Raw genomic sequence first — 24,836 nt, 5'->3', positions numbered from 1 at the left:
GCCGTTTGAGGCGGTGACACAACGATTGCAGCTACCAATCACTCTGCCACCAGCAGTGTCAGCAGCAACGGGGCAGTGAGGCCCCCTGCGGCTCCAAGTGACGTCATCGGCCTCAGAACTGGGGGCCCCGCCCTACGGTAAGGGAGGGGCAGACCTGCTGAGGTTTTTGTCCGCAGGGCCCAACGCCTCTTGGATAATTTTGATCCCTACCAGGCACGGTCGGCCTCTGACCCCGCCTACTTCACACTCGCTCGTCGCCTACTGGCCCGCGGCCGCCGAAGGCCCCGCCCCCCGTGAATCAGCTGATCTCGCGGTGTTGTTGGGCTGCAAGCTCGCTGGGGATGCAGAGCGCGGCGCCGCTGGCGGAGCGTCAGGTGAGCCGGTGCGCGTCCCGGGGCGGCCTCGGCTTCTGAGGGCGGCTTGGCCCGGGCCTCCGGTGTGCGCGGGAGGCGGGGTCCGGGTGGGAGGCGGAGGCGCGGGGCCCGCGATCGCGCTGCGGGGACCCACAAAGACAGCGCTCGCGGTTTCCCAAGCCGGCATCCGACCGACGGCGCCCCTTCGCCCGGGCCCCAGGTTCTCCCAGTCGCCACCTTTCCTCCCTCCCCAGACGGGGCGCCCCTGCGGTGGTCTCAGCCGCGTGAAATGCCTTCACGACCCCCCTCTTCCCGGCCCCACCCACGCTGCCTTCCCCCCATTCATTCGTGAGGATCGATTGAAAGCTCACTCCTAAGCGCTGAGCTGAACATCCCGGGTCGCTGGCCGCGAACCGGGGAGAGTGCACCGGGCGGCTCTGCCCCGGGATGTAGATCGCCGTGGAGAGGGGCGATCGAGGGTTTTGGTGGCTTGACAAGGCGGCTTCGGACAAAGAACAGGACTTGGACATGAAGAATTCGTAGTTTAGCCAAGTCCTTGCGTGTGTAAAAGGATCTGCCCGAGGGCGGCAAGTTCTGTGGAGGAGCGACGCCGGGACGTAAACAGGGGCTGTCCGAGGAAATGGCCTGGCGCTGGCGGGGGCGCCCGTCGGTGACACGGCTGCTTTGGAGACGGACAGCTGTGTGCTGGCGGGAGAGTTGTGCGAACTCCCGCGCGGGAGGCCTGGGATGCTGAGGGGACAGGGAAAGCACGCTCCTCTGCCAGGGACTGTGTTCTCGCTCTGGGGGAGGGTGGGAAAGGCTCACAGGCACATCCTTCGTCTGCTGCCTTTTAGATTGGTTGGTGGCTGTGACTTCTCTCGGAGGCTTTACGATGTGTGTTTATGATGGACGGGTATAAACATTCAGCAAACTTTATTGGTCCAATATTTTTTTTTCAGTTTATCATTGATATGAATGGTTTGCAGTGACCACCTTCGGGTTAATGAATACTTAAAGAACTTAAAAGCAGTGAAATTTTTGCTTTTGCAGTACATTGCGGTATTTTAATCTTACTAATAAAAGCAGAGTGGTTAAGATCCTAGGATTTGGATCTGGATATACATCCACTTATATTGGGAAAGTTACTTAACTTTCCTGTCTCATTTTCTTTATCTTTAAGTTGGAGGTCAGAGTACCTTCCTCAGAGTATTATCTTTACATTTGATAGTTCATGTATCATTTATTACCGTGCCTGGCACCTGGTAGATATTCAATACATACTAGCTAGTTTTATAATTATTAATTTCTTATTTCACTATATCATGACCCAAACTGACTTTTTTTTTTTTTTTACTAAATGGTGGGAAAGAGAACTAAATATTTTTAGAAAAGAACTATAATTCGCTTTTAAAAATCAAGGGATAGTTTCCAGATAATTTTATGATACATAGACTTATAGTTAGAGAAGATATGATTTCAGGATTGTCTGTAGTAACTTTGGAATCCATAAGGGCATCTAAAGATGCTGATGGACCCTGGATCCGGGTGAGCCTGGCCCCGGGTCCGGGTGAGGCCGCGGGCCCCTGGATCCGGGTGAGCCTGGCCCCGGGTCCGGGTGAGGCCGCGGGCCCCTGGATCCGGGTGAGCCTGGCCCCGGGTCCGGGTGAGGCCGCGGGCCCCAGGATCCGGGTGAGCCTGGGTCCCGGGTCCGGGTGAGGCCGCGGGCCCCTGGATCCGGGTGAGCCTGGGTCCCGGGTCCGGGTGAGGCCGCGGGCCCCTGGATCCGGGTGAGCCTGGGTCCCGGGTCCGGGTGAGGCCGCGGGCCCCTGGATCCGGGTGAGCCTGGGTCCCGGGTCCGGGTGAGCCTGGGTCCCGGGTCCGGGTGAGGCCGCGGGCCCCTGGATCCGGGTGAGCCTGGGTCCCGGGTCCGGATGAAGCCGTGCCCCCCCTGGGTCCGGCCGAGACCAAACCAGAGGGAGTCGGACCTGCATTATCACCATTTGTCCACCATCCAGAGCTGAGGGGTCAGTGCCGACATGTACTCATAAGGAACTGGTGGACATTGATATTGGGTCTCAAAAGAACTGTTGGTCCAGAAAGAAACTCACTACAGACTGATTTTTTGCCTGTCAGCATAACTATTATTGCCCGTCGCACATTCAATTCTTATAAGTACATCTCTAGTGACACATGATTTCGCTCATCTAGGGGAAATGATGAACAACATGGACTGATGAACAAGAACAGAACCAGAAACAAGGAGGCACCGATCGGACTATTGGGCCTCAGAGGGAGGATAGGGGAGGGTGGGGGGAGAAGGGAGAGATCAACCAAAGGTCTTGTGTGCATGCATAAGAGCCTAACCAATGGTTAAGTTCAACAGGGGGTTGGGGCATCCATGGGGAGGGGTGTGGGATGGGAATGGGGGGATGAGGACAAATATGTGACACCTTAATCAATAAAGAAATTAAAAAAAAAAAAAAGATGCTGATGGAATCTATACCTAGTTTAAATTTAATACTTAGTTCTCAAACTGTGATTACTATTGACAGATTCAAGGCTTATAACTATAGCAAAAAAGTTCAAAGCTGTTTCACAATATTAACATTTTAAAAGATAATGATGAAGAAAGTAAAGTACTAAACAGACTTTTTTTTTTCCCCAGTGGGGTGGGGGGATTTGAGTGGCATTATATAAGACTTAAAAAAAAAAAAAAAGATTTAAGCAATGTTAACTGGAATTTCTTTTCTCCAAAGCTCAGCCTTTCACAGTTTAGATTGTGATTTGAAACACTTTGAACAGTTTGACTGTTAAAGAAGCAAAGGGTTTACTACTAGTAAGAACACTCCTGACACCTGATTTTAGTTTTTGTGTGGTTAGTTGGAAAGATTACTATTAATCGTTTGTCTTTTCATGAAAAGACACTGGTTTAATGTAGTATTGCTGGGTCCATTTTAAAATTATTTCCAAAGAATATGACTGGCTTGTAAACACCTTCTATAATTCTGTATGAATGTGAGACTATATAAGGTATGAGTTAAAAAATAGGAAGGGATGTAAGAGTGGTGGTTTTTGAGCTGGTGTGAAAGGCCTGCTTTGATGTAGTATGAGGTTGTGTCCCTTTCTCAGACACTCAGGAATGCTGTGAGGATTTTAATGACTTCTAAATCATTTAGCGGTTTTTATAACTTTACTAGAAGCCCGGTGCACGAAATTCGTGCACGGGGGGGGGGGGGGGGGGGTTGTCCCTCAGCCCAGTCTGTACCCTCTCCAATCTGGGACTCCTGGAGGGATGTCCGGCTGCCCGTTTAGGCCCGATCCTGGTGGGATCGGGCCTAAACGGGCAGCCAGACATCCCTCTCACAATCCAGGACTGCTGGCTCCCAACTGCTTGCCTGCCTGCCTTCCTGATTGCCCCTAACCACTCTGCTGCCAGCCTGGTTGATGCTTAACTGCTCCCCTGCCAGCCTGTTTGCCCCCAACTTCCCTCCTCTGCCAGCCTGGTCACCCCTAACTGCCCTCTCCTGCAAGGTTGATCACCTCCAACTGCCCTCCCTTGCAAGCCTGGTCCCTCACAACTGCCCTCCCTTGCAGGCCGGGTGCCTCCCAACTGCCCTCCCCTGCTGGCCATCTTGTGGTGGCCATCTTGTGTCCACATGGGGGCAGGATCTTTGACCACATGGAGGCAGCTATATTGTGTGTTGCAGTGATGATCAATCTGTATCTTACTCTTTTATTAGATAGGATGGAATTAAATCTGCCACATATTCCAACTGTATTAGGGATATAGATTTTTCTGGTAGAGATTTTTTAAAACATTTTTTTTCTTTTAACTCTTCTTTATTGATGATCAAACAGTTCAGCCATCAGTAATAAGAGAGTAGTAGATTTTATAGGGTATCAGCCCTTAAGAAAATGAATGGTAACCACAAATAAAGTAGCAGTAAACTATGATTTGGAGCTGTTTAGTATTGCATTTATTTTCCTATCCTGTTTATATATGTAATGGTGGTGTCTTTACATTGTTTTTTGTGTGTTTTTTAAAAAAATCCTCACCCTAGGATGTGTTTATTAGTTTTTAGAGAGAGAGGAAGGGAGAGAAAGAGAGAGAGAGAAAACTTCAATGCACCCTGACTGGGAATTGAACCCGCCTGCAACCTTTTGGTGTATGGGATGAGGCTCCGACCAGATGAGCCATGCCAGCCAGGGCTAGAGTTCTTTTGTGGAAAAATATGGGTAATTCTCTCACCTCCTGTGGGGCTCTTTGTGAATTATGCGTAGAGAGAAGATCAGCTTTAGTCTCATTAATTCCACAAATTGATCATCTCATGTTTCCCTTAATGTCACATTATTTAAATTTTTTTTTTCTGAGTCACCATACAGTTCACATGACCTCTATATTAGGAAGGTAGTGGTTATGATACGGTTATAATAACCTGGTTATTATTTAACAGGAAAGGAGTAAAGGGAAGACCAGATAACATAGGCATGCCATTTATACAGCTTTGATAATTTAACACTCTCTAAGTTTTGATTGATGGGGGAAGGGATTGGACAAAGGCAGTTTAGATACATGCCCAATAAGGTCTGAGTGACATGGGAAGGTGCCTACCTGTCTGTCAATCACACCTGGGAACAGGTAATTGGCCAGAATAGGCGTGGCCACTGCAAGGTGGGGGTGAAACCTGAATATTTAAACTTCTGAACAAAGGGAATTCTCTCTTGGCTCTTGGTTCTCTCTCTCCTGTGCTTTTGGCTTTCCGTTGTAGGGGGTGTGCTCGCCTGCATTCATCCACGTGACACATAGCCATGTGGGCTCCACACTGTGGATTAATGGACTTTAGTTAGCTTGATGCTGAACTTGACCCGGCTGCAATTTGGAAGGGAAGCTCTGGACACTGGCTTTGCTTTTGGCTCTACTGGAACCCCAGCTGCACCTCTTTCAGGACTGGGTTTAGGGACATGGGACTTTGCAACCCGAGAAACATAATTCCAGGCCAACAAAAGCCATTCATCCTCCCAGACGAGTCTTAGACTTCTTTTCCTAAAGATATATTGCAAGAGCCATCCCACTCTCACCAGTGATGGGGAAATTGGAGCCACTAACTTCTCTGGTAACAGTTAGACCTAACCTTGGCATCTGGGTGAGCTTTCCTCCTTCCTTCCGAAATGTTAACTAAACTTGGGGCAATTGCCCAAATAAACATGTAGCAAAGATGATTATAGCAGCTCTTAAAATGGCAATAAAGTAGAACAATTCAGCTGTACTTCAGTAGGGAAATGTATAAACTATGGTTTATTTATACAATGGAATACTATCCCCTAGTAAAAATGAATGAACTAGATCTGTGTTCATCAACATGGATACATTGCATGTATATAATATTGAGTGGAAAACAAGTTGCCAAAGGATATATATATATACAGTGTGATGTACTTATATAGAGCTTTAAAGTAATACATGATACATTGTTTATTGATATACATGTACCTAATGAAAGTACATAAAATATAAGAACATACAGAAATAAGACATATTAACTCTGGCCAAGAAAGGTTTGGATGAGGCTCCTTCAGATCTCTAGAAGTTTTTCTTCTATTTTAAAGAACTGAAGCAAATATGAAAATATGTTAGTATCTGTTAAAACTGAGTGACGGTTATGGTACATGGATTTTTTCCTCTTACAGATTTATGTGTGATTAAGATAGTTAGTGAGCCTCGCACTTTAACATTTTTGTTTATAATCAGGGCTCTCACCCAGTAAGCTTTCTTTATTTTACTTCCCAGTCTCAAAGCAGTCGGCTCTGGAAAAAGAGTTATTTTTCTCCTGCAATGTGCGCCTGTGAAAGCTTTTCTAAGAAGAGACAGACCAATTATTTAGTCAATTTTACTTTGCTGTTTGACTTGTGCTCCTGGGAAAAAGCTTTTCTTAGGATATAAGAAATGATCTTTCTTAAAAGGCTGCAGGGGAATTTAAATTTTAAAGACTCTTGGGAAATACAGGCATATACTGATCATGAACTCTTTTAAAGTATTGTGGAGCAGATTGGCAGAGTGACTCAGATGCAAAAGTACTACCTGGTCATTAACACTTCAAGTTTGAGTTGATTACATTTTAGTATAATGTGGTAAGCCCGAGTTTATACTGTGAATGCAGGTGTCTTAGTTATTGCTCTAAGAAAATAATTCTCTCTTTACAGGTATTAATAAGTAAACATGATGACAATATATTAAGTAGTTGAGTAATGAATAGTAAATTTAATAGCTGATCCCTAATGTAACCTCAGTATTTAAACTTGTGAGTTAAACAGTATTTCCATTTCTAATCAAGAACACTGTTACTAGCATTTTCAAAATAAGTGAAACTTATAACTCCAGAGCACTATTTTTTTTTTGTTATGTATATTCCCTATTCAATTATGTGGCCCCTTGATGATCTTAAATTAAGCATTTGGATGTTACTGATTGGTAAAAATAAGCCAATATACTTTGAACTGTGTTTCTATAATATTGCCTTTAAAAACATTGGCCATTTTAATAAAAGAATAATAGCAAAATATTAAAGGAATAAACAATTTGTGTCATAAATTATACTGCAACATGTAATAACAGGGACAAATTATTGCAGTGCCTAGGAATTTGAAATTCAGTTGGCTAGTATTATAATATCCATCAAAATGTTTCATGGGGAATTTAGTAGTCTGAAAATTTTCATTTTTAAAAGATGCAGTAAGTACAAAAAGGAGCTAATGGGCATTGCTGGGCCTTTATCCCCACCCCGCAGCCCTACCCCATGTAACCTCCCCTCCATGGTAATATCCATTTAAAGTGTGCAGTTTTAATAATTTTCAAGGTGAAATTAGCAGGCCATATAAAAGAGCCTAGCATCCCTGATTGCACCAAAAACTGTCTCATGTACTAAAGAGAAAGAGATTGTTCTTTCCTGGGTTGTCTAACATTTGTGAAGTGATATGAAATATAAGTGATTTTATTGTTAGAAAATACATTAGCAAATTATGTATGTTTCTACTAGGAGATGTCACTTTCCTTTTGTGTCTGATACTGACTTTTATTACAAGCTCTAGAAATCTTCTGTATCATTTGGAAGTCTGTGGATTGGAACTTAAGATCAAGGGCTGTCTTCCACCGACTCAGCTTGTACCTGGTGTTTGCTGTGGGTACGAGAGTATACTGATGAGTAAGTCATAGTTTCTGACCTTTAGGAGTTTATAATATATTTTGAATCAATGGCTTAGTAAGTGCATTATCTCATTAACAACAGCATTGTAAATAACAAGTACTTTTAGGCCAGCCTACTGACTTTGTTGAAGGCATAAATTTACTGAATCCCTGAACTCTGGGTCAGGATTTAAGGGGTTGGTCGGCTCCTACAGTGGTATCGGGCAGTGCGTCCACTGCATTAATTAAGGCTGAGAGGGCTGGAATTCAGAGAGGCCTTGACCTTTGGTAGTGGTTGGTTTGTCAAGATGTCACTGCAAGGTGAGTGTTGCTTGACCTTCAGTAGTGTTGGTGATGGCTTCCGTGGCAGGATCTTCAGGAAGTAGCAGTTGTTGGTGTTTAGATTAGCTGTAAGTCAGGCGTTTGAGTCCAAAGTTGCCTTAATCTATGTGTAAACATAAGCAAACATTTATTAAGCATGTGCCATGTGTAGAGTACCATAGTGTTTTAAATTGTTGTTTACCAAACTCACAGTATAAACTCTACATTGCAATGAAATGTAGTCATATTTTAAAAATAGAGTGTAAGTGACTGCATGAAATCTGTAGTAGTTTTATATTGGGTTTACTCTATGTCCAAATTCCTTTCAGGATATTCTGATATAGTTTGCTTCTCTATTATTTTTATTGTCTTTCTTAATGTCTTGTTATTCTGAACACTAATATCTTTACATTTATAACTACAATTATTGCTTTATTTTACTATTTTAACCAATACACCTATTTTAAACCAGTAAGTGATAGGAGAAGAAGACAAGAAGGGCCCAACTTTGCTAGTGTAAGTTAGCTTTCTGTATGTTGAGGGTACTGTCTGCTTTACATAGTCATTCTTCTAGTGAGAAAGACAGAACACACCAGTACGTAAACTCCTTAACAGCGGGAACTTGTCTGTTTATAGGCCTAGTCTGTCTATAGTAATTTATTGAGTACCTGTTACATATCAGGACTGTGTTAAGCAGCTGGGATATAATAAGAGAATAAGATATTATTGGCTCCCATGGCAGTTTTAGATCAGCAAACCTGGAACATAGTAAGTGCAAAAAACGCACATGGTTTTAGTTGTTGAAATTTAAGCATTTGAAAGTTAGTATATCTATGACTTACAAATTTACCTTTCACTGCATTATTAAGGCAAAAGGACTTTATCCGAAGAATAAAGACTCCTACATGATTTGATTTTCTCTGTGCATTTGGGATAATAGTCTACTGACACATTTCTGTTCTCATTTTAAAATTATTTATATTCTGCCTTGTTCCTAAAAATATTAAGGCATTTTACAAAAATGTGTAAATATGGCAAGATAAAATAATCAATGAATGGAGCCAGGAGTGAGGTTAGGACACATATCACACATACTGTGAAGTCCTAGTCACTTACATCATATGGGACTCTATCCTCCCACCACAAAATCTGTGATCCTGCCTATATCTTTACCTGTGGTTTCCTTCCTTTTAAAATGTAGACCCTTCCTTTTGTGAAAGATCAACCCACCACCCATGTTCCTATTTCACTTTGTCCAGGACTTGGTTCTGCCCTCTCTCCTTATCTCCCTTGCATTCTAGGATCAATGCCATTGTCCTGCAAACATGTTTGACTCTCTCCTCCAACACACAAAAACACACCCTTGCTCTTCACATTTCTCTCCAGCTACTGCTCCATTTCTCTGTTTGCCATTTTAACAACATTTTTCAAAAGAATCAGTTGCATGAACTTGGATTTCATGTCCTTACCTGCCATGTACAGTCATCCTCCTCCAGTCTGGTTTTCGGTCCCCTCCTGTACTGCTCAAACCGTGGCCATCTCGGCATGACGTCTGTGCTGGCATGTCCAGGGGGCCCTTTTCAGTCCTCCTCCTGTGAGAGCCCAGCTGCATTGACCTGAGTGACCAGTCCTTCCTGCTGGAAACGCCCTCCGCTTCACTTCTGTGCCCACACAGACTCGTGTTTTCTTTCTCTCAGAGCACTTCTCACCTCAGTCATTTTTGCTTGTTCTTCATCCTCTCCAACCCTGGTGCAGGCGCTCCTTACAGCTTGATCTCTGCCTTTCCTTTCTCTTAATACACACTCCAATGATATTACCCCCTGTCTTGATTTCAAATATTATTCATATGCCTTCCCCAGTTTATATCTGTAAACTGAAACCTTTTTTCTGAACAACATACGCATATATTCATCTACTCACTTGATATGTACTTTTGGATTTCCCACAGGCATTTTAAACTTGACGGAAACAACTTTATCTTACCAGAAGCTTATCCTCCACTTCAGAATTCTCTCTTTACTCTTCCCCATTTCAGTAAACAGCATCACCAACACACAGTTGTTCAAGGCAGAACCTAAAGATAATTTTTGATACCTCCTTCTCTTTTATCCACCCCCCCCCCCATGTCTAAAACATAATCAAGGCTTATTTGCCCTACTCCCCTTCCCCCTTCTTCCTCTCCCTCCCCCCTCCCCCTCTTTCTTCTACAAGAGCGCCCTTCAGCATTTCATGTAATACTGGTTTGGTGGTGATGAACTCCTTTAGCTTTTTCTTGTCTGTGAAGCTCTTTTTCTGACCTTCAATTCTAAATGAGAGCTTTGCAGGGTAATCTTGGTTGTAGGTCCTTGCTATTCATCCCTTTGAATATTTCTTGCCACTCCCTTCTGGCCTGTGTAGTTTCTGTTAAAAATCAGCTGACAGTCATATGGGTGCTCCCTTGTAGGTAACTACCTGCTTTTCTCTTGCTGCTTTTAAGATTCTCTCTTTGTCTTTAACCTTTGCCATTTTAATTATGATGTGTCTTGGTGTGGGCCTCTTTGGCTTTATCTTGTTTATCTGCACTTCTGGACTTGCAAGTCAATTTCTTTCACTAGGTAGGGGAAGTTTTCTGTCATTATTTCTTCAAATAGATTTTCACTATCTTGCCCTCTCTCTTCTCCTTCTGGCACCCCCTTGATGCAAATGTTGGTACACTTGAAGTTGACCTAGAGGCTCTTTACACTGTCTTCATATTTTTGGATTCTTTTTTTCTTTTTGCTCTTCTGATTGGGTGTTTTTGCTTCCTCATATTCCAAATTGCTGATTTGATTCTCTCGCATCCTGTACTCTACTTTTTATTCCCTGTAAATTATTCTTTATTTCAGTTAGTGTATTCTTTATTTCTGACTGGTCCTTTTTCATGTCTTTGATGTTCTCATTAAGATCCTTGAAATTCTCACTAAGTCCCTTGAAGCTCTCAGTAAGATCCTTGAGCATCCATATAACCATTGTTTTGAACTCTGTATGTAATAGTTTGCTTGCTTCCATTTCATTTAGTTCTTTTTCTGGAGATTTATCCTGTTCTTTCATTTGTGACATGTTTCTTTGTCTCCGCATTTTGTCTGCTTCCCTGTGTTTGTTTCTATGTATTAGGTAGAGCTGCTATGTCTCCTGGAATTGGCCTTGCGTAGTAGGTGTTCTGTAGAGCCCAGTGGCTTAGCCTCCCCACTCACCTGAGCTGGGCACCCTGTGTGGGCTGTGTGCACTGTGTTGTAGTTGAGCCTTGATTGCTGTTGGTGTCACTGGGAGGAGTTGACCCCCAGGCCAGTTGGCTGTGAGGACCAGCTGCGACTACAGCAGAAGAGCTGCTGTGCAGGAGACACCCCTATTGAGCAGGACTTGCATCAATGGGGCTTTGGTGCTCACTGAGTCTGCCCCTTGAGTGTGTCATTCATGGATGTGTACGTTGTAATCTGGAATGGTCTAAAGCTGCCCACTGGGTGCACTGGCTCTGGGGCCTCCTGTGAGGTGCAAAGTCAGCCACTGCCTGTGCCCTGCCTGGGGCCACTTTGTGATATAAGTTTCCCACCCTATTTAGCTGCAATATTCCTTTTTAGTTATGTTTCTTTTGCAATTTTTTCTCTTCTTCTCATTGCTGTATTTGAGTTTCAGGCAGACATTTCTTGGAAGTCAAACATTAAACACCATTAAGACAAAAAGAGATAGATCTGTAAAAACTGATATAGAAAGATATCTATGAGTAGTATGTTAGATAACTTTCTGTTGCTACTGTAACAAATTGCTACACACTTAGTGGCTTGAAATAACAGTTATTATCTTACATCTCTTTAGGTTAAAGTTCAACAGTTCTCTCGGGGCTGAAATCAAGGTGTCAGAAGGGCTGCATTCTTTTCTGGAGGCTCTGGGAGATGACCTCCTTCCTTGCCTTTTAGCTTCTAGAGGCCACTATTTATGCCCTCTCCCTGCTCAATCTTGAAAACCAGCTGTGTAGCATCTCTCTCACCCTGCTTCCATCATCACATCTTTCTCTCTCTCCTTCTCCCTCCCTCTTCCACTTTTAAGGACTCTTGTAATTACATCGGGTCTGCCTGGCCATCAGGTCTGCCTGGCTAACCGGATAGGCACCCTATCTTAACCTTTTGCACTCGGATGTCGAGTGTGACTCAGCACGGTTAGCATCGAGATTAAAATTACTCTTTGAATGTATCAATAATTTGAAATATTAAAAAATCCAAATAAATAAGTTTGTATGAAAAGAAACTCCAGTTTTTTATTCTACTGCCGCGCTTTGTAAAATCTGGGGTATTTAAAAAATTAAATCCCGAGTAGAATAAAGGAATCGAGAAAAAAGCAAGCGAGTGCAAAGGGTTAAAGTCAGCTGACTAGCAGCCTTGATTTCCTTTTGCCAAGTAACTTAACATATTCACAAGTTGTGGGTAATAGGACAAGGGCATCTTTGGGACCATTGTGCCTACCATGTATAGTTAGTAACGAAAGAAAGTTGTAAAACAGTTTGTAGCGTTTTAATTCCCTTTGGATTTGAAAAAAATGAGTGGTGGTGAGAAACCATATGGTGTAAGGTGAAATCCCCTTTTAAAAAGCTCTGTATTTAAAAATAGAGCACTAAAAGAGAAGGTTTACTGTTTTATTCACTTTACCAAAAGATTCTCAACATTCTGAATGTCAGGCAGTAGGACAAAATTCAATTTACACACAGTTAATGAGTTGTAAAGTGTGCTCCTGTAATTCCACACCCTCCCAGCGGTTTCTGCTGGGTATGGTTTAACTTTAATCAAGAGAACATTACTTCTCTTTTTTTATATATCTTTATTGTTGAAAGTATTGCCTATGTCCCCTTTTTCTCCCCATTGACCTCCACCCCCGACCCCAGGCCTTTACCACCCTATTGTCTGTGTCCATGGATTATTATGCATATATGCATACAAGTTCTTTGGTTGTCTTCCCATCCACCCACCCACCTCCGCCTTCCCTCTGAGATTCCACAGTCGAACAGTTCTTGATCTCTGATAGGTAAGCACAAGTTAGATCTGGCTTCAGAATTTCTCTGTACACCATGAACTGCACATTTTACTTAAAGTTAATTACTGTCACACATAAAACTGTCACGTAATGACCATATTTATCAAATTAATAGCATTTAATAAAATTATTCAGATATATCTTTTGTTCACATAGTACCCTTCATCCAAATTTGAATGATTCAAACTCTTTCTAAAATAAGCATTAGGAAGAGGGTAATTTCCTCCAGATATACAGATGGGAAACCATAAGAATTCACAGGCAACCTGGAGTAAACAGATGGCTCTTACATCATTCCTGCTGGTAGGGGCTGTTTTAGAGCACAGTGACCAAGTTACATCTTTCTGCAGAAAAATCATAAATTTGGCCCCAGTATTTTTATGGTTCACACAAATAAAACCTCATTGCCTTTATTTTCATGAGTTTTGGTACCCTTAAAAAAGTGAATTTTTAGTTGAAATACATTGAGTATTACTGTCTGCCTGTTTATATTTTTCTATCTATTTCTTAAACAGTAAGTTTCTGAACTGATGGGTCATGATATTTGTACCATAATTTTCATATAGCTCTTTTCTATTCAGTGGTTGATTTTAAAACATATTTTACTCTTCCCTGTGGATTATGGTTTTGAATTGAGGTTGATTTTAGGAAAACACTGCTAGTTCCAATAAATGAAGACCTTTCTATTTTCATAATGTAATTTTTGTGTGCATTACTGAAAAATGTAAATTAAAACTACTTGATACATTACTGAAGAGATTTTAAGAATTCTCATTTAATTGGTACTTAAATGTTCGTTTGTTCCAGAGGCTTTTAAAAAGTAACCATAATGTTTATGAAATGAACTTAACGCATTGAGTTTTCAGATTGAACTACTTTCTTTACAATAAAACACAAACCAAATAAGTCCGTTGCCTTGACAAAATACAGCCTATTGTAACTAATCTTCCTTTGACATTACATTTTAGTCAACAGGCATTTTATATGGGCAGGCTCAGTCTAGATAGTCCTCTTTGGCAGGCAACATGTGAAATAGTTTAAATAGTTTCACTGCATATTTATTGCCGAGTGAATGTGCACTTGTTAGAGGGCTGCTTTTTTTTTTTTTTTTTTTTTTTTAATCTGTGGGATAAAATAGCAAAACATTCTTTCACTGCTCTTTGTGCTTACCTGTGCTTTGACATTTAGGTCTTTAAATGCTTTTGCAAAGAGGAAATGATTTGGTGATGGAGTGCTCCCACTGACCGATGGACTCAAAGAAGGGAAGGTAAAAAACCATTTTTTCTTTCTCCTCTATCCTTGTAGAAAAACACAGAAAGCATGTCCACATATGTGCAGCTTCTTTTCACTTTAATTTTCTTGTTGATAGTTATTACATAGGAATAGTGAGTGACATTTGTATTGATTGGTAGAGAAAGATATTGAAATAAAGCTGATTAGGGATTAGTTTTGTTGCTAGTTCCTTTAAATTTGGTTCTTAAATTTTTAATAGCAATTCTAGAACTTAAATGCAGTGTGAAGTGAAATATGGATCCCTATTCCTTCTATCTTCCTCATCAAATACTTTGTTACCACATTAAAAACAAAAATTTAAAAGAAAACTCCAACTTGGGGCATGTTATAACTTTAATACCTAAACAAGGAATTAATATATTGAGAAGTTAGGATCTTGACATTTTATGCTATGAAATCATAAACCTTCAAAAAATAACCCAGGTTTTGTTTGCTTCTTAGATAGAGATAAAGTAATTTGTGGGTTTAGATTATTTTTCACACCTTTTATATAGCTAGTTTTATCTCCACTCTTGTGCTAAAGCATAAAACAGGTGCTAGTTAAATTATCTGATGCAGTCTCCTATGTGCTGGTAAAAGGTGCCAATCTCATGACACACTAGTAAGATACAACTCTGAGTTGCAGGAACATTTAAGTGATTTTTCTTCATGTTTGTAGCTCAACAAAGGCAGAAGGATCCAAAGAAAGAGGCCTGGTCCATGTCTGGCAGGCAGGATCCTGCTCTGTAACCCCAGAGAGATTGCCCGGCTGGGGAGAAAGGACTGTTCTTCAGGCGGCCCTGGGAGTGAAGCATGGAGTTCTTCTGACGGAAGGTATTGAAAGGAAGGCTTAGCAAATAGCAACTGAGAGTCTAACGAATGTCTGAGTGTGGAAGAGCAGGAAGAGAGTTACTGGATGCCAGGTGTTTCTAATGAACTTTGCTGGAACATATATTCTTTTTGTTTTCAAAATATGTTTTTATTCCCTTTATCAGAAATTGAATTATTAAATTTAAGATATATACTGTATCAGAAATCAGATTAATTCTTATATATCTTTTTAAAATATATTTGTATTGATTTCAGAGAGGAAGGGAGAGGGAGAGAGAGATCAAAACATCAATGATGGGAGAATCATCGATCAGCTGCCTCCTGCATGCCCCACACTGGGGGATGGAGCCCACAACCCATGCATGTGCCCTGATCAGGAGTCGAACCATGACCTCCTGGTTTATGGGTTGATGCTCAACTACTTAGCCATACTGGCAGGGCTAGCTAGTTCTTATATTTAAGATATACCATAACTGCAATAAAATGGAGAATGATAGTTTTTCTCTCATTAATCTGTCTTTTATTACAGGGCTCTTTCAGCCTAGAACCCAGAAGGATAGAGGGAAAATTATTTTTCCTCCCCTATAGAACAGTAGACTATACCCTTTGCCCTATAGTTTAGATTTATAGTAAGCATACACCACCTTTGTATAAGTACACTCTATGATGTTCGCACAGTGACTAAATCACTAAACAACACATTTATCAGAATGTATTCCTGTTGTTAAGCAGCACACACTGTATATTATATATATACTAGAGGCCCGGTGCATGAAAATTTGTGCACTGGAGGGGGCGTCCCTCAGCCCGGCCTGCGCCCTCTCGTGGTCCGGGACCCCTCAGGGGATGTCTGACTAGCTGGAGGCGTCCAGGCAGGCTGATCAGGGGATGGAGCTGGCCGGCGAGTGGCCGGCCCTGGCCCTCCCCCACCCCTCAATCGCCCCTCTGCCACTGCTGGTCACTGCCGCCCCCTGATCACCTGCCACCCCCTGATCACCACCGCCCCCTGATCACCACCGCCCCCTGATCACCATTCCCTCTCTCTGCCCACTGGCTCGCGCCTTGGCTGTCCTGGCGCCACCTGCTCGCCGGCCCCGCCCCCCGCAAACTGGTTGTTCCACCGTTAGGTTGATTTGCATATTATGCTTTTATTATATAGGATGACATTTAAATTTACACATCATATGGCACACAACCTAAAGACAGCTACATCTTGTTAACATTGGTGCTTTCTGTACAACCTGGAGGTATAAAGTTAATTTCTTAATTTTGGCCAAAATGAATCTAATGTTTTTATGCCTCCTAAATTTTCTGCCGTTCTGACTTATTCAGTAGTAGTGAATGTTGTAGATATTAACAAGTGTGTCTTCTGCTTAACAAACTTTATGTTCTGCTTACTTTATTTTGTCACAATCATTTTGTCTTTGAACAGTGGGACTCTGCTTTTGTAATAGTCTGCAATGGTAGCTGTTGGTAGTGGATCAATGCTAGAGTTTGTAGGATGAGGCTGAAGGGAAGTGCAATACCCTTCATTTGAAGAAATACCCTGCAGTTTATAGAAATTCTCACTATATTTCAGAATATTAGAAGTTGTCATTCATTTAAAGATGAATACATTTGGAATATTATATGCTTGAACCAAATCTCTACACTGTACTTTAGAAAAAAAATCCTATTTTGTTAAATGTAGAGGGGATTAAAACTTTGCTGATGTCTAGTTAATTCACTACCCTCTCCCCTTTTTAACTTTCAGATGGGGCGGTGTACAGCTTCGGCACCCTTCCCTGGAGAAGTGCACCGGCAGAGACCTGTCTGAGCAGCCCCATTCTAGAGCATGCCCTGGTTGGGCAATGTGTCGTTACTGTGGCAGCGGGGAGTTTCCACAGTGGAGCGGTGACAGAAAGCGGTGTCGTGTACATGTGGGGAGAGAACTCGGCGGGCCAGTGCGCCGTCGCCAACCAGCAGTGGGTTCCAGAGCCCAGTGCCGTCAGCATTGCTGACTCCGAGACCAGTCCTTCGTTAGCAGTCAGGATTTTGCAGTTGGCATGTGGCGAGGAGCACACCCTGGCATTGTCGATAAGCAGAGAGATTTGGGCATGGGGTACCGGTTGTCAGTTGGGTCTCATGACCACTACCTTCCCAGTGACAAAGCCACAAAAGGTGGAGCATCTTGCTGGGCGTGTAGTGCTCCAGGTCGCCTGCGGTGCGTTCCACAGCTTAGCACTCGTGCAGTGCCCCCCTTCTCAGAAGCCAGTCCCAGAACGATGCAACCAGTGCAGCCAGCTCTTAATTACTATGACTGACAAAGAAGACCACGTGATTATATCAGACAGTCATTGTTGCCCACTTGGTGTGACCTTGGCGGAATCCCAGGCGGAAAACCAGGCTAACACTGCCATCAGCCCCTCCACGGAAACCCGGGACAGCCAGGGAGAAGTATTTGAGAACACGTGTGTACAGCATGATCTGGCTGTAGCTAACAAACTGAATGTTGGAAATGTTCATACCACCAGTGGCGATCCCATTCCCCCCCAACTGGACATCATAGGAACAACAGAAACATCTTCTTCTAGAAACATACCGTCAGACCCTGATGCTCCGGCAGGGAATGAACACGTGCAGAAACTGTCGGATCCCTCAAAGAGAGAGAACTCGGAGAACCATGAAAAGCCAGTGCCATCCCAGGTACCTGCTAAATTTTATAATTGAAAGCTGCTACTGGAGTTCAACCATCTTGAGTTTTTCTTTAGAAACTTGAAAATGCCTAAGGCTTGGTAGCACTTTTTTTAGTTTTTGAATTTGACTATAAATCGGTTTCGTAATGTAAGCCTAGATAAGGAAATACCTGGATTAACTCAAAATTACTCTTTATGTTCAAATTCTGGCCTTTTATGATATTGAAAAATGTCATGCTGGGCTTGCCTTATAAGTAGCAAAGTCCCCTCCCCCCCCCCTTTTTTTTCTTAGTACTTCTCTCTCCACGCCCCCTTGGCTAAGGTACTGCATTTTGGCAGGCCCCTGAATAATTCAACAAAGATTCTGTTATATTCACAAAGATTCTATTACAGAACTGAAAGAGTTAGACCACCCGGCTCTAGCAGAGCCAAACACAACATGAAGAATGGCAGTGGAGAATATTGGCTGTTTTATGATGAAGGCTACCATCGCGGAGAACAGGAAGCTAATACTCAAAAGCCCAAACTCCCCGATGACATGTAGGTCACAGATTATATAGGGCAAAAGGACAGGACACTGTGGGTTAGGGGGTTCGAGGTCGTGCTGGGAACTGATTGGTCCAAAGTGTGGTAAGGGCAGTAAATCATTTCTTTAGATCTTGAGTCCAGGTCTGAGATCTCTTCTGTCTGGTCCCGTGGGAAAGCAGCCAGGGGGCCATTCTACATTAGGGCTCAGGAGCCGAAGCATAACTTAGTTCAAGATGTTCTCTTTAGCCTGCCAGTGTGGGTTACGGTCTGCTGCCTCAGGGGCTGCTGATTATCCAGGGAAAGGTGAGGTCTCGAGAGAGAGAGAAATATGATTTCTAGAGCTAGGATTTAAAACTAAATTTAATCAAAGTAATAAAGACCCTTGGTTTCAATGCCTCTGACTAGCATTTAATTCGACAAATGCATTGAGTACCTACTACTTGTCCGGCACTGTTCTAGTTAACAGAAGTTACTTCCTTTAAGAAACTCAAAAGCCAATGTTAAAAAAATTTTTGGTTTGGTTTTTAGTTCAGGATAAATTAAGGAATGTATATATACTCTGACCTTAAGGTAGCATAGGAAGCAAATTGTTTATTGTGACCTATTTTGATATGTCAAAAAAAAGCTTTCTGTGTGTGGTTAGTAGGTGCATTTAATGACTTTCCTGTTTAGTAAGTAATGGTGCTTGACAGCTCACAATAAATTTCAACTGATTTTTCACTAAGGTATTAGAGAACTTGAGTTTGACTTTCTAATACAGCAGTGAATAACATGAAGAACATTAGTTCCAAATGTTTAATTATTAACCTCCCACGTTAATTCTCTATGGTAGCGAGAGCAAAGGTAATTCTCCAGTTTACCTAGCCTCTGGGCCATGGAAAATAACTCATTAATGAGACAGTAGAAGGACTTGAACTTAGAGTATAAGTTAGGGGCTGATGGGCCAGAACTGTAACATTTCCTCTCTATATATGTTGTATCTAAATTTCCATTTATAAAACATTTTAAGAAAAGCTTTGTTAAAAACAATTAATTGTTTTTCTGATATTTCTTAGTAGCATTCTGTGTAAATTTTCCTAAAACTGATCGCTAAATAAAGCTTTCACCTTTTCAACCTTCTATCCAGGGCTGTCACAGTATACTTCATATTAAAGATGATGTTCATACTTTTTTTCTCCTTTCCCCTTTTACTGTGTTTAATTTTATGAATGCAGTTGTGGCTTATTTGTAAATACCATAGAAAAATTCAACACTCAAAAGGAAGTACATTTGATGAGGAACTGTATATTTTGTGTACTGATTTCCGTATAATACTGTTAAATCCATGTTCAAGAGGGCATATCTTTAATTTGGAGATAAAGAGACCTTTGTTTTACACTCTTATATTTGCAAATAGTGATAGATGTTAAACTTTTTTTATTGTTTGCTATTGTATAAGGACTTATATTTTTATATACTTCTTTATATGTATATATTTTAGCCTCTTGTAGAAGAAGCAGTTCCTAATCTTCACAGCCCACCAACCACAAGCACCTCAGCCCTAAACAGCCTCGTGGTCTCGTGTGCATCTGCTGTTGGTGTGAGAGTGGCTGCTACCTATGAAGCTGGGGCCTTGTCTCTTAAGAAAGTTATGAACTTTTATAGTACAGCCCCATGTGAGCCTGGAGCTCAGGCAGGCAGCAGTTCCATAGGCCCAGAAGGTCTGAAGGACAGCAGAGAAGAGCAGGTTAAACAGGAATCCATGCAAGGAAAGAAGAGTTCAAGTCTTGTGGATATCCGAGAAGAAGAATCAGAGGGAGGCAGCCGCAGGCTCTCCCTCCCTGGATTGTTGTCACAAGGTAAGGACATTGCCAGGTGTCGTGAGTTGACTTTTGCTGAATCCAAGATGCTCCTGACATCACAGGCTATATTATAATCAATTGGCTTTCCTATTTGTTAAGGCTGACGTATTTAAATGTCAACATTTATTTAATTTTGGTTACCATAGGTTATTTTTTTAAAAAGTTACATATCTGTCTGCTCTAGAAATAACTTTAGAAGGTACCGTTTTCGTGATGTTTACTTCTGCTTGTGAGCTTTTTTATGAATCTCATTCTGTTGTTCTGGAATGCAGCGATGGCCTTATTTCCAAGTTGGGGCCTGTACTACCGAAAGATGGAGTAGCAGATATGACCATTCGGTACATGCAGAGTTACTGTACTTGACCTGAAAGTAGAGATAATTTTAAGCTTCAAAAAGAGAAAACTTCATTTTCCAAAACCATTAGCAATAAATTCTTAGAATGTTAAGAGTATGACACAGTTGGCCCTTCTGCATTTCTCGATCAGTTTAGGCATCTCAGTCATCTAGACTTGGGATTCTCAAAGTGTGTCCTGTAGCCCAGCAATCTCAGCAGCATCTGGGAATCTGCTAGAAAATCAGGGTCTCAGGCTCCACTCCAAACCTGATGCATGAGATATGCATTCTAACAAGATCCTGGGTGACCCACCCGTGTGCGCTCTAAAGTTTGAGAATTATTGGATTTGATCAGGAGTTGGCAAACGTTTTCTGTAAGAGCTAAAGAGAAATATTTTATTATTTGTTGGCCGTATAGTCTCTGTTACAACTACTTAACTTTGCTGTTGTTGCTTGAAAGCAGCCAGATAAGTGAATGGTCAAAGCTGTATTCCAGTAAGACTACAAAAACAAGCGGTGGGCTGTATTTGACCCGCTGGCTATCATCCACCAACCCCTGCTTTGTACCATTTTGTGCAAAGCTCTAAAGTTAGGAATCCTAGAATATATTTGCCTTTTCTGCCCTTCCGCTGTTCCCTACGCTTGCTCTACTTGTTCATTAACCTTTCTTGGGCCATTGAGCACTTGCCTCCTAATGCTCACTGCCACTGAATTTTCATCTGTGCAAGTAAAACCCTCAGTTCTAGTGTGCGTATAAAGAAAGCCCACGAATCAATCGTATTAGGACTGAAGGAGAATTTTGTGCCAAATTTTTCTTAAATGTCCTTTAGCATTTTATATTTGAGCTCTCTTTAAATCACAGATGTGGAATATTGATTTTTGTTATACAGAAAAGGGTTCTATGGGCAAATGTTTGGAAGGGAGCCAGGGTTAGACTGATTTAAGCAGGGCTTTTAATCACAGGACTTGTCAGCCCCTTTTCATGCTAATGTATGCGTGACAGGGCGGCAGTAGGAGGATAGAATGTAGTAGGCAGCATTTGCCAAACTCATTTGACTATTAAATCCCCATTTTTGCAGAGCCTAGTAAATATGCTTCACAAAACCATGTTAGTGTATTTCTTTGAAAATCAGCAGTTTATCAAAATGATATCTCCCCCCTTCCCCATCCTCCCATCTACTCCCTCACCCCATCTCTGGTTTGTGTTCAGTGTCCCCCAGGCTGCTAAGAAAGGCTGCACGGGTGAAAACACGGACAGTGGTTCTGACCCCGACATACAGCGGAGAAGCAGATGCGCTCCTGCCTTCCCTGAGAACAGAGGTGTGGACCTGGGGCAAAGGGAAGGAAGGGCAGCTGGGGCATGGCGACGTCCTGCCCAGGTGAGTGCTGCCAGGGCTTGCTGTTAGGCATGGACTCCTGCGGAGGCTTCTAAATCTTTATTTCCCCATAAAGGCAATTTGGTCTCCTCTACCTCGAAACCATTAACTCTGATTTAAAAAACAACTGTGGTCTTAGTCTTGAATTTGTTCCTAACAATAAAGGACTTAAGTATCCACGGCATACGTCTTCATCCCATCTTTGATGTATAGGGTGGGGCAAAGCAGATTAACAGTTATTCTATGGAAAATAATACAGTAATTAATAAATACTAATACAAGCATAAACTCTGTCTCGCATACTCACAACTGTAAACCTACTTTTGCCCCACCCTGTACATACATCTTGGAACACAGAAAGGCACATTTGGGATAAAGTTGTATTTCATAGGAACTCTTGCATGGTTCAAATTTTTAACTTACATTAAAAAAACACCCAACATTCTTTTTAACCTGAAAGATGTTTCTCAACTGCCAGAATAACTATAGCTGCAATATTAAGCCATGTCTATCTACGTACCTCAAGGAAAAACTTGTTTTAAGAGGAACTCTTATGATATTAACAAGTTAGACATTTGTGAAGGTGTGTAACTGGAATGATTATCTAAAACAGTTAATGTCTATACTTAGCAGAATATAGACAACTATAACATTAAAAAAAAAAAAAAAGACTTAACTCCCCTCTATGGTTGCATTTCATTGTGTCCTAAGTATGTCTCTACTGTATGAATCATTTAATAGTTTGATGATTCTTAACAAGTTCTGAATTATGGTGGTTTATTAGTGATTGATTGATAGATAAAGATTAAGTTGAAACCATCCAAAATTATATTTAGGAGTAGATTGAACATATGTGCATCATTTTAATTGCAATGTTTTCTTTTGAAATGTTTATTATTACCTGAAAGCACTTACTCTATAATTTGAGAAAAGTCATAATTCATGCTGAGAATACTTCTTTGAGTTTGTGTGTATATGTTTTTCTTTAAGGCTTCAACCATTGTGTGTAAAATGCCTGGATGGTAAAGAAATAATTCACCTGGAGGCAGGTGGCTACCATTCCCTTGCACTTACTGCGAAATCCCAGGTAGGAGGCAAACTATAACAAGCTGATCTTAATTTCATGGAAGGCCAACATGACAAGATTGGACCATTATTTCTTGAGTATCTGCTATGTGTCAAGCAACAATCCCATATCTTATTTGATCTTTCCAGTGTTTTACATTGCATTGCATTATTTCCATTTTACAGATGGGGAGGGGGTTTAGAGAAATTACATAACTTGTCTAAAGTCACACATGTGATAGTAGAGTTTGGATTCAGGTCTACCTGTCAGAGAATCTTTCTATAATGTGCTCTTATCTAAAAACAGAACTTGAAATTTTCCAGGGTATTGGTGAATTTCCATACTTAAGACGCTAAGAAAAGAAAACAAAGGCGTTTTTCTCTGTTAAAATCATAGGACCTGAAATTGACCTCCAGAAGCATTTCAAGCCAGGGCCATATACATAACCCTTCTAATAAAAGTAGTTGTTCTAAGCTATTCTTAAATACTAGAAGCCCAGCGCATGAAACCGCATGTCCCTGCCCACTCACCTGACCTCATGGCCCTGCCCACCTGTGCCTGTGATTCTTCATGAAAAAATCAACGGAGGCTTCTAAATCCATCAAATACTTTATTTTAAATTTCACATAACAGGCTAGCCAAAAAAAAACAAAAAAAACAAACTAACATAGCCCATATAAATAACTATAAATATTAGGAAAGAAAAGGATAATTTACTATTAACATGATGAATCATCTAAAAGGCTTAAAAATAAGAGATTAGGAATATGGTCATTTATAAAATAAACACAATTGTTAGCCTTATATACATAAAGTAAAGCAAAAAACATACCACGGAAAAAAAGAAGCTATTCACAATTACAACAAAGTATTAAGGAAGTAGGAATAGTCTTAATAGGAAATGTGTAGAGCCCAAATGACACAAACTCACGAACTCTTCTAATCCTATATAATAAAAGGCTAATATGCAAATCGACCAAACAGCGGAACGACGAGTCGATATGATGCGCACTGACCACCAGGGAGTGCCTCTCAGCCAATAGACGGGCTCACAGCTGACAAGCCCAGTAGCGGTGGCGGGAGCCTCTCCCATCTCCGCGGCAGTGCTAAGAATGTCCGACTGCCGGGGAGCAGGCCTAAGCCATTAGTTGGACATCCCCCAAGGGCTCCCGCACTGTGAGAGGGCACAGGATGGGCTGAAGAGAACCCCCTCCCCCCTGCTGAGTGCATGAATTTCGTGCACCGGGCCTCTAATAGGTCATAAAAGAAAATAGGAGTAAAGGGAGAGAGATTTCATTTTTAGATGAGAAGAGTCAATGTTGCACAAATGCCATTTCTCCCTAGATCATTAAATTAGTACAGTGTAAATTCAATACAATCTCCCAAATATTCCAATATAATATTTACAACTTGATAAAATGATCCCAAAAGTATTCTAGGAGACTAAGCATAGGCGGTGAGCCAAATAAATTCTGAAAATGAATAGAAAGGAAGAATAAGAATTAGCCACATAAAATATTGTAAAACTATGCTGTCTGCCCATTATCTCTGGTCTTTTTAAAATGAATTTCCTTAATATCTGTTATTTTAAAGAGTAGAAAGACTAGTATAAGTAATTTGTGGAAAGACTAGTATAAGTAATTTATGTGTAACTATTGGTATATATATATATATAGTATATATGTTATTTTAAAGACTCAGAATTTACATGCAAAGTTAGATTCACAACTCTTACCTACTTTCCTGTGGTTTTCTAATAGGTTTACTCATGGGGTAGCAATACCTTTGGCCAACTTGGGCATTCCGATTTTCCAACAACTGTTCCTCGTCTTGCAAAGGTACTTTTGTGAACTTGATAAACTTCTATAGCAACTTATTCCTGAATTCTAAGTTATAAAAAACAATCCAGTTCTAAATTTAAAACTAACAAAGGATTTCTTCTTTCCCCTGTTTGTTCTGCATTTGGTTGGGTACATTGCTGGGAAAATTTGCCCTTTGCACCACACTTGTTTAAGTAAG

The 24,836-nt window shown here is 41.4% G+C and overlaps 1 protein-coding gene across 6 annotated transcripts in view; it reads left to right on the top strand.

Annotated features, from left to right (window-relative positions):
• The first annotated feature begins 281 nt into the window (after positions 1-281).
• The window catches only part of ALS2 (alsin Rho guanine nucleotide exchange factor ALS2), a 56,694-nt gene continuing 32,139 nt past the window's right edge, over positions 282-24,836 (top strand). For 2 of the 6 annotated variants that reach the window (XR_013814119.1, XM_079782991.1), the window contains exons 1-8: positions 282-374; positions 14,083-14,161; positions 14,846-15,000; positions 16,751-17,682; positions 19,681-20,038; positions 21,586-21,754; positions 22,742-22,838; positions 24,578-24,655. Coding sequence is in view for 3 of the 6 variants with exons in the window: in XM_079782991.1 (XP_079639117.1) it covers positions 14,142-14,161; positions 14,846-15,000; positions 16,751-17,682; positions 19,681-20,038; positions 21,586-21,754; positions 22,742-22,838; positions 24,578-24,655 (1,809 nt within the window). In the remaining 3 variants the exon portion in view is untranslated. Of the gene's footprint in view, positions 375-5,853; positions 7,553-14,082; positions 14,162-14,845; positions 15,001-16,750; positions 17,683-19,680; positions 20,039-21,585; positions 21,755-22,741; positions 22,839-24,577; positions 24,656-24,836 lie in introns of those variants that run through there. The other 4 variants (XR_013814120.1, XM_079782989.1, XR_013814121.1 and 1 more) reach the window with 3 other exon arrangements.

Source organism: Cnephaeus nilssonii, assembly GCF_951640355.1.
Source record: "Cnephaeus nilssonii genome assembly, chromosome: 10".
NCBI lineage: Eukaryota > Metazoa > Chordata > Mammalia > Chiroptera > Vespertilionidae > Cnephaeus > Cnephaeus nilssonii.
Note: the sequence above shows the minus strand (reverse complement) of the source record. Positions and strands in the feature narration are given on the sequence as shown.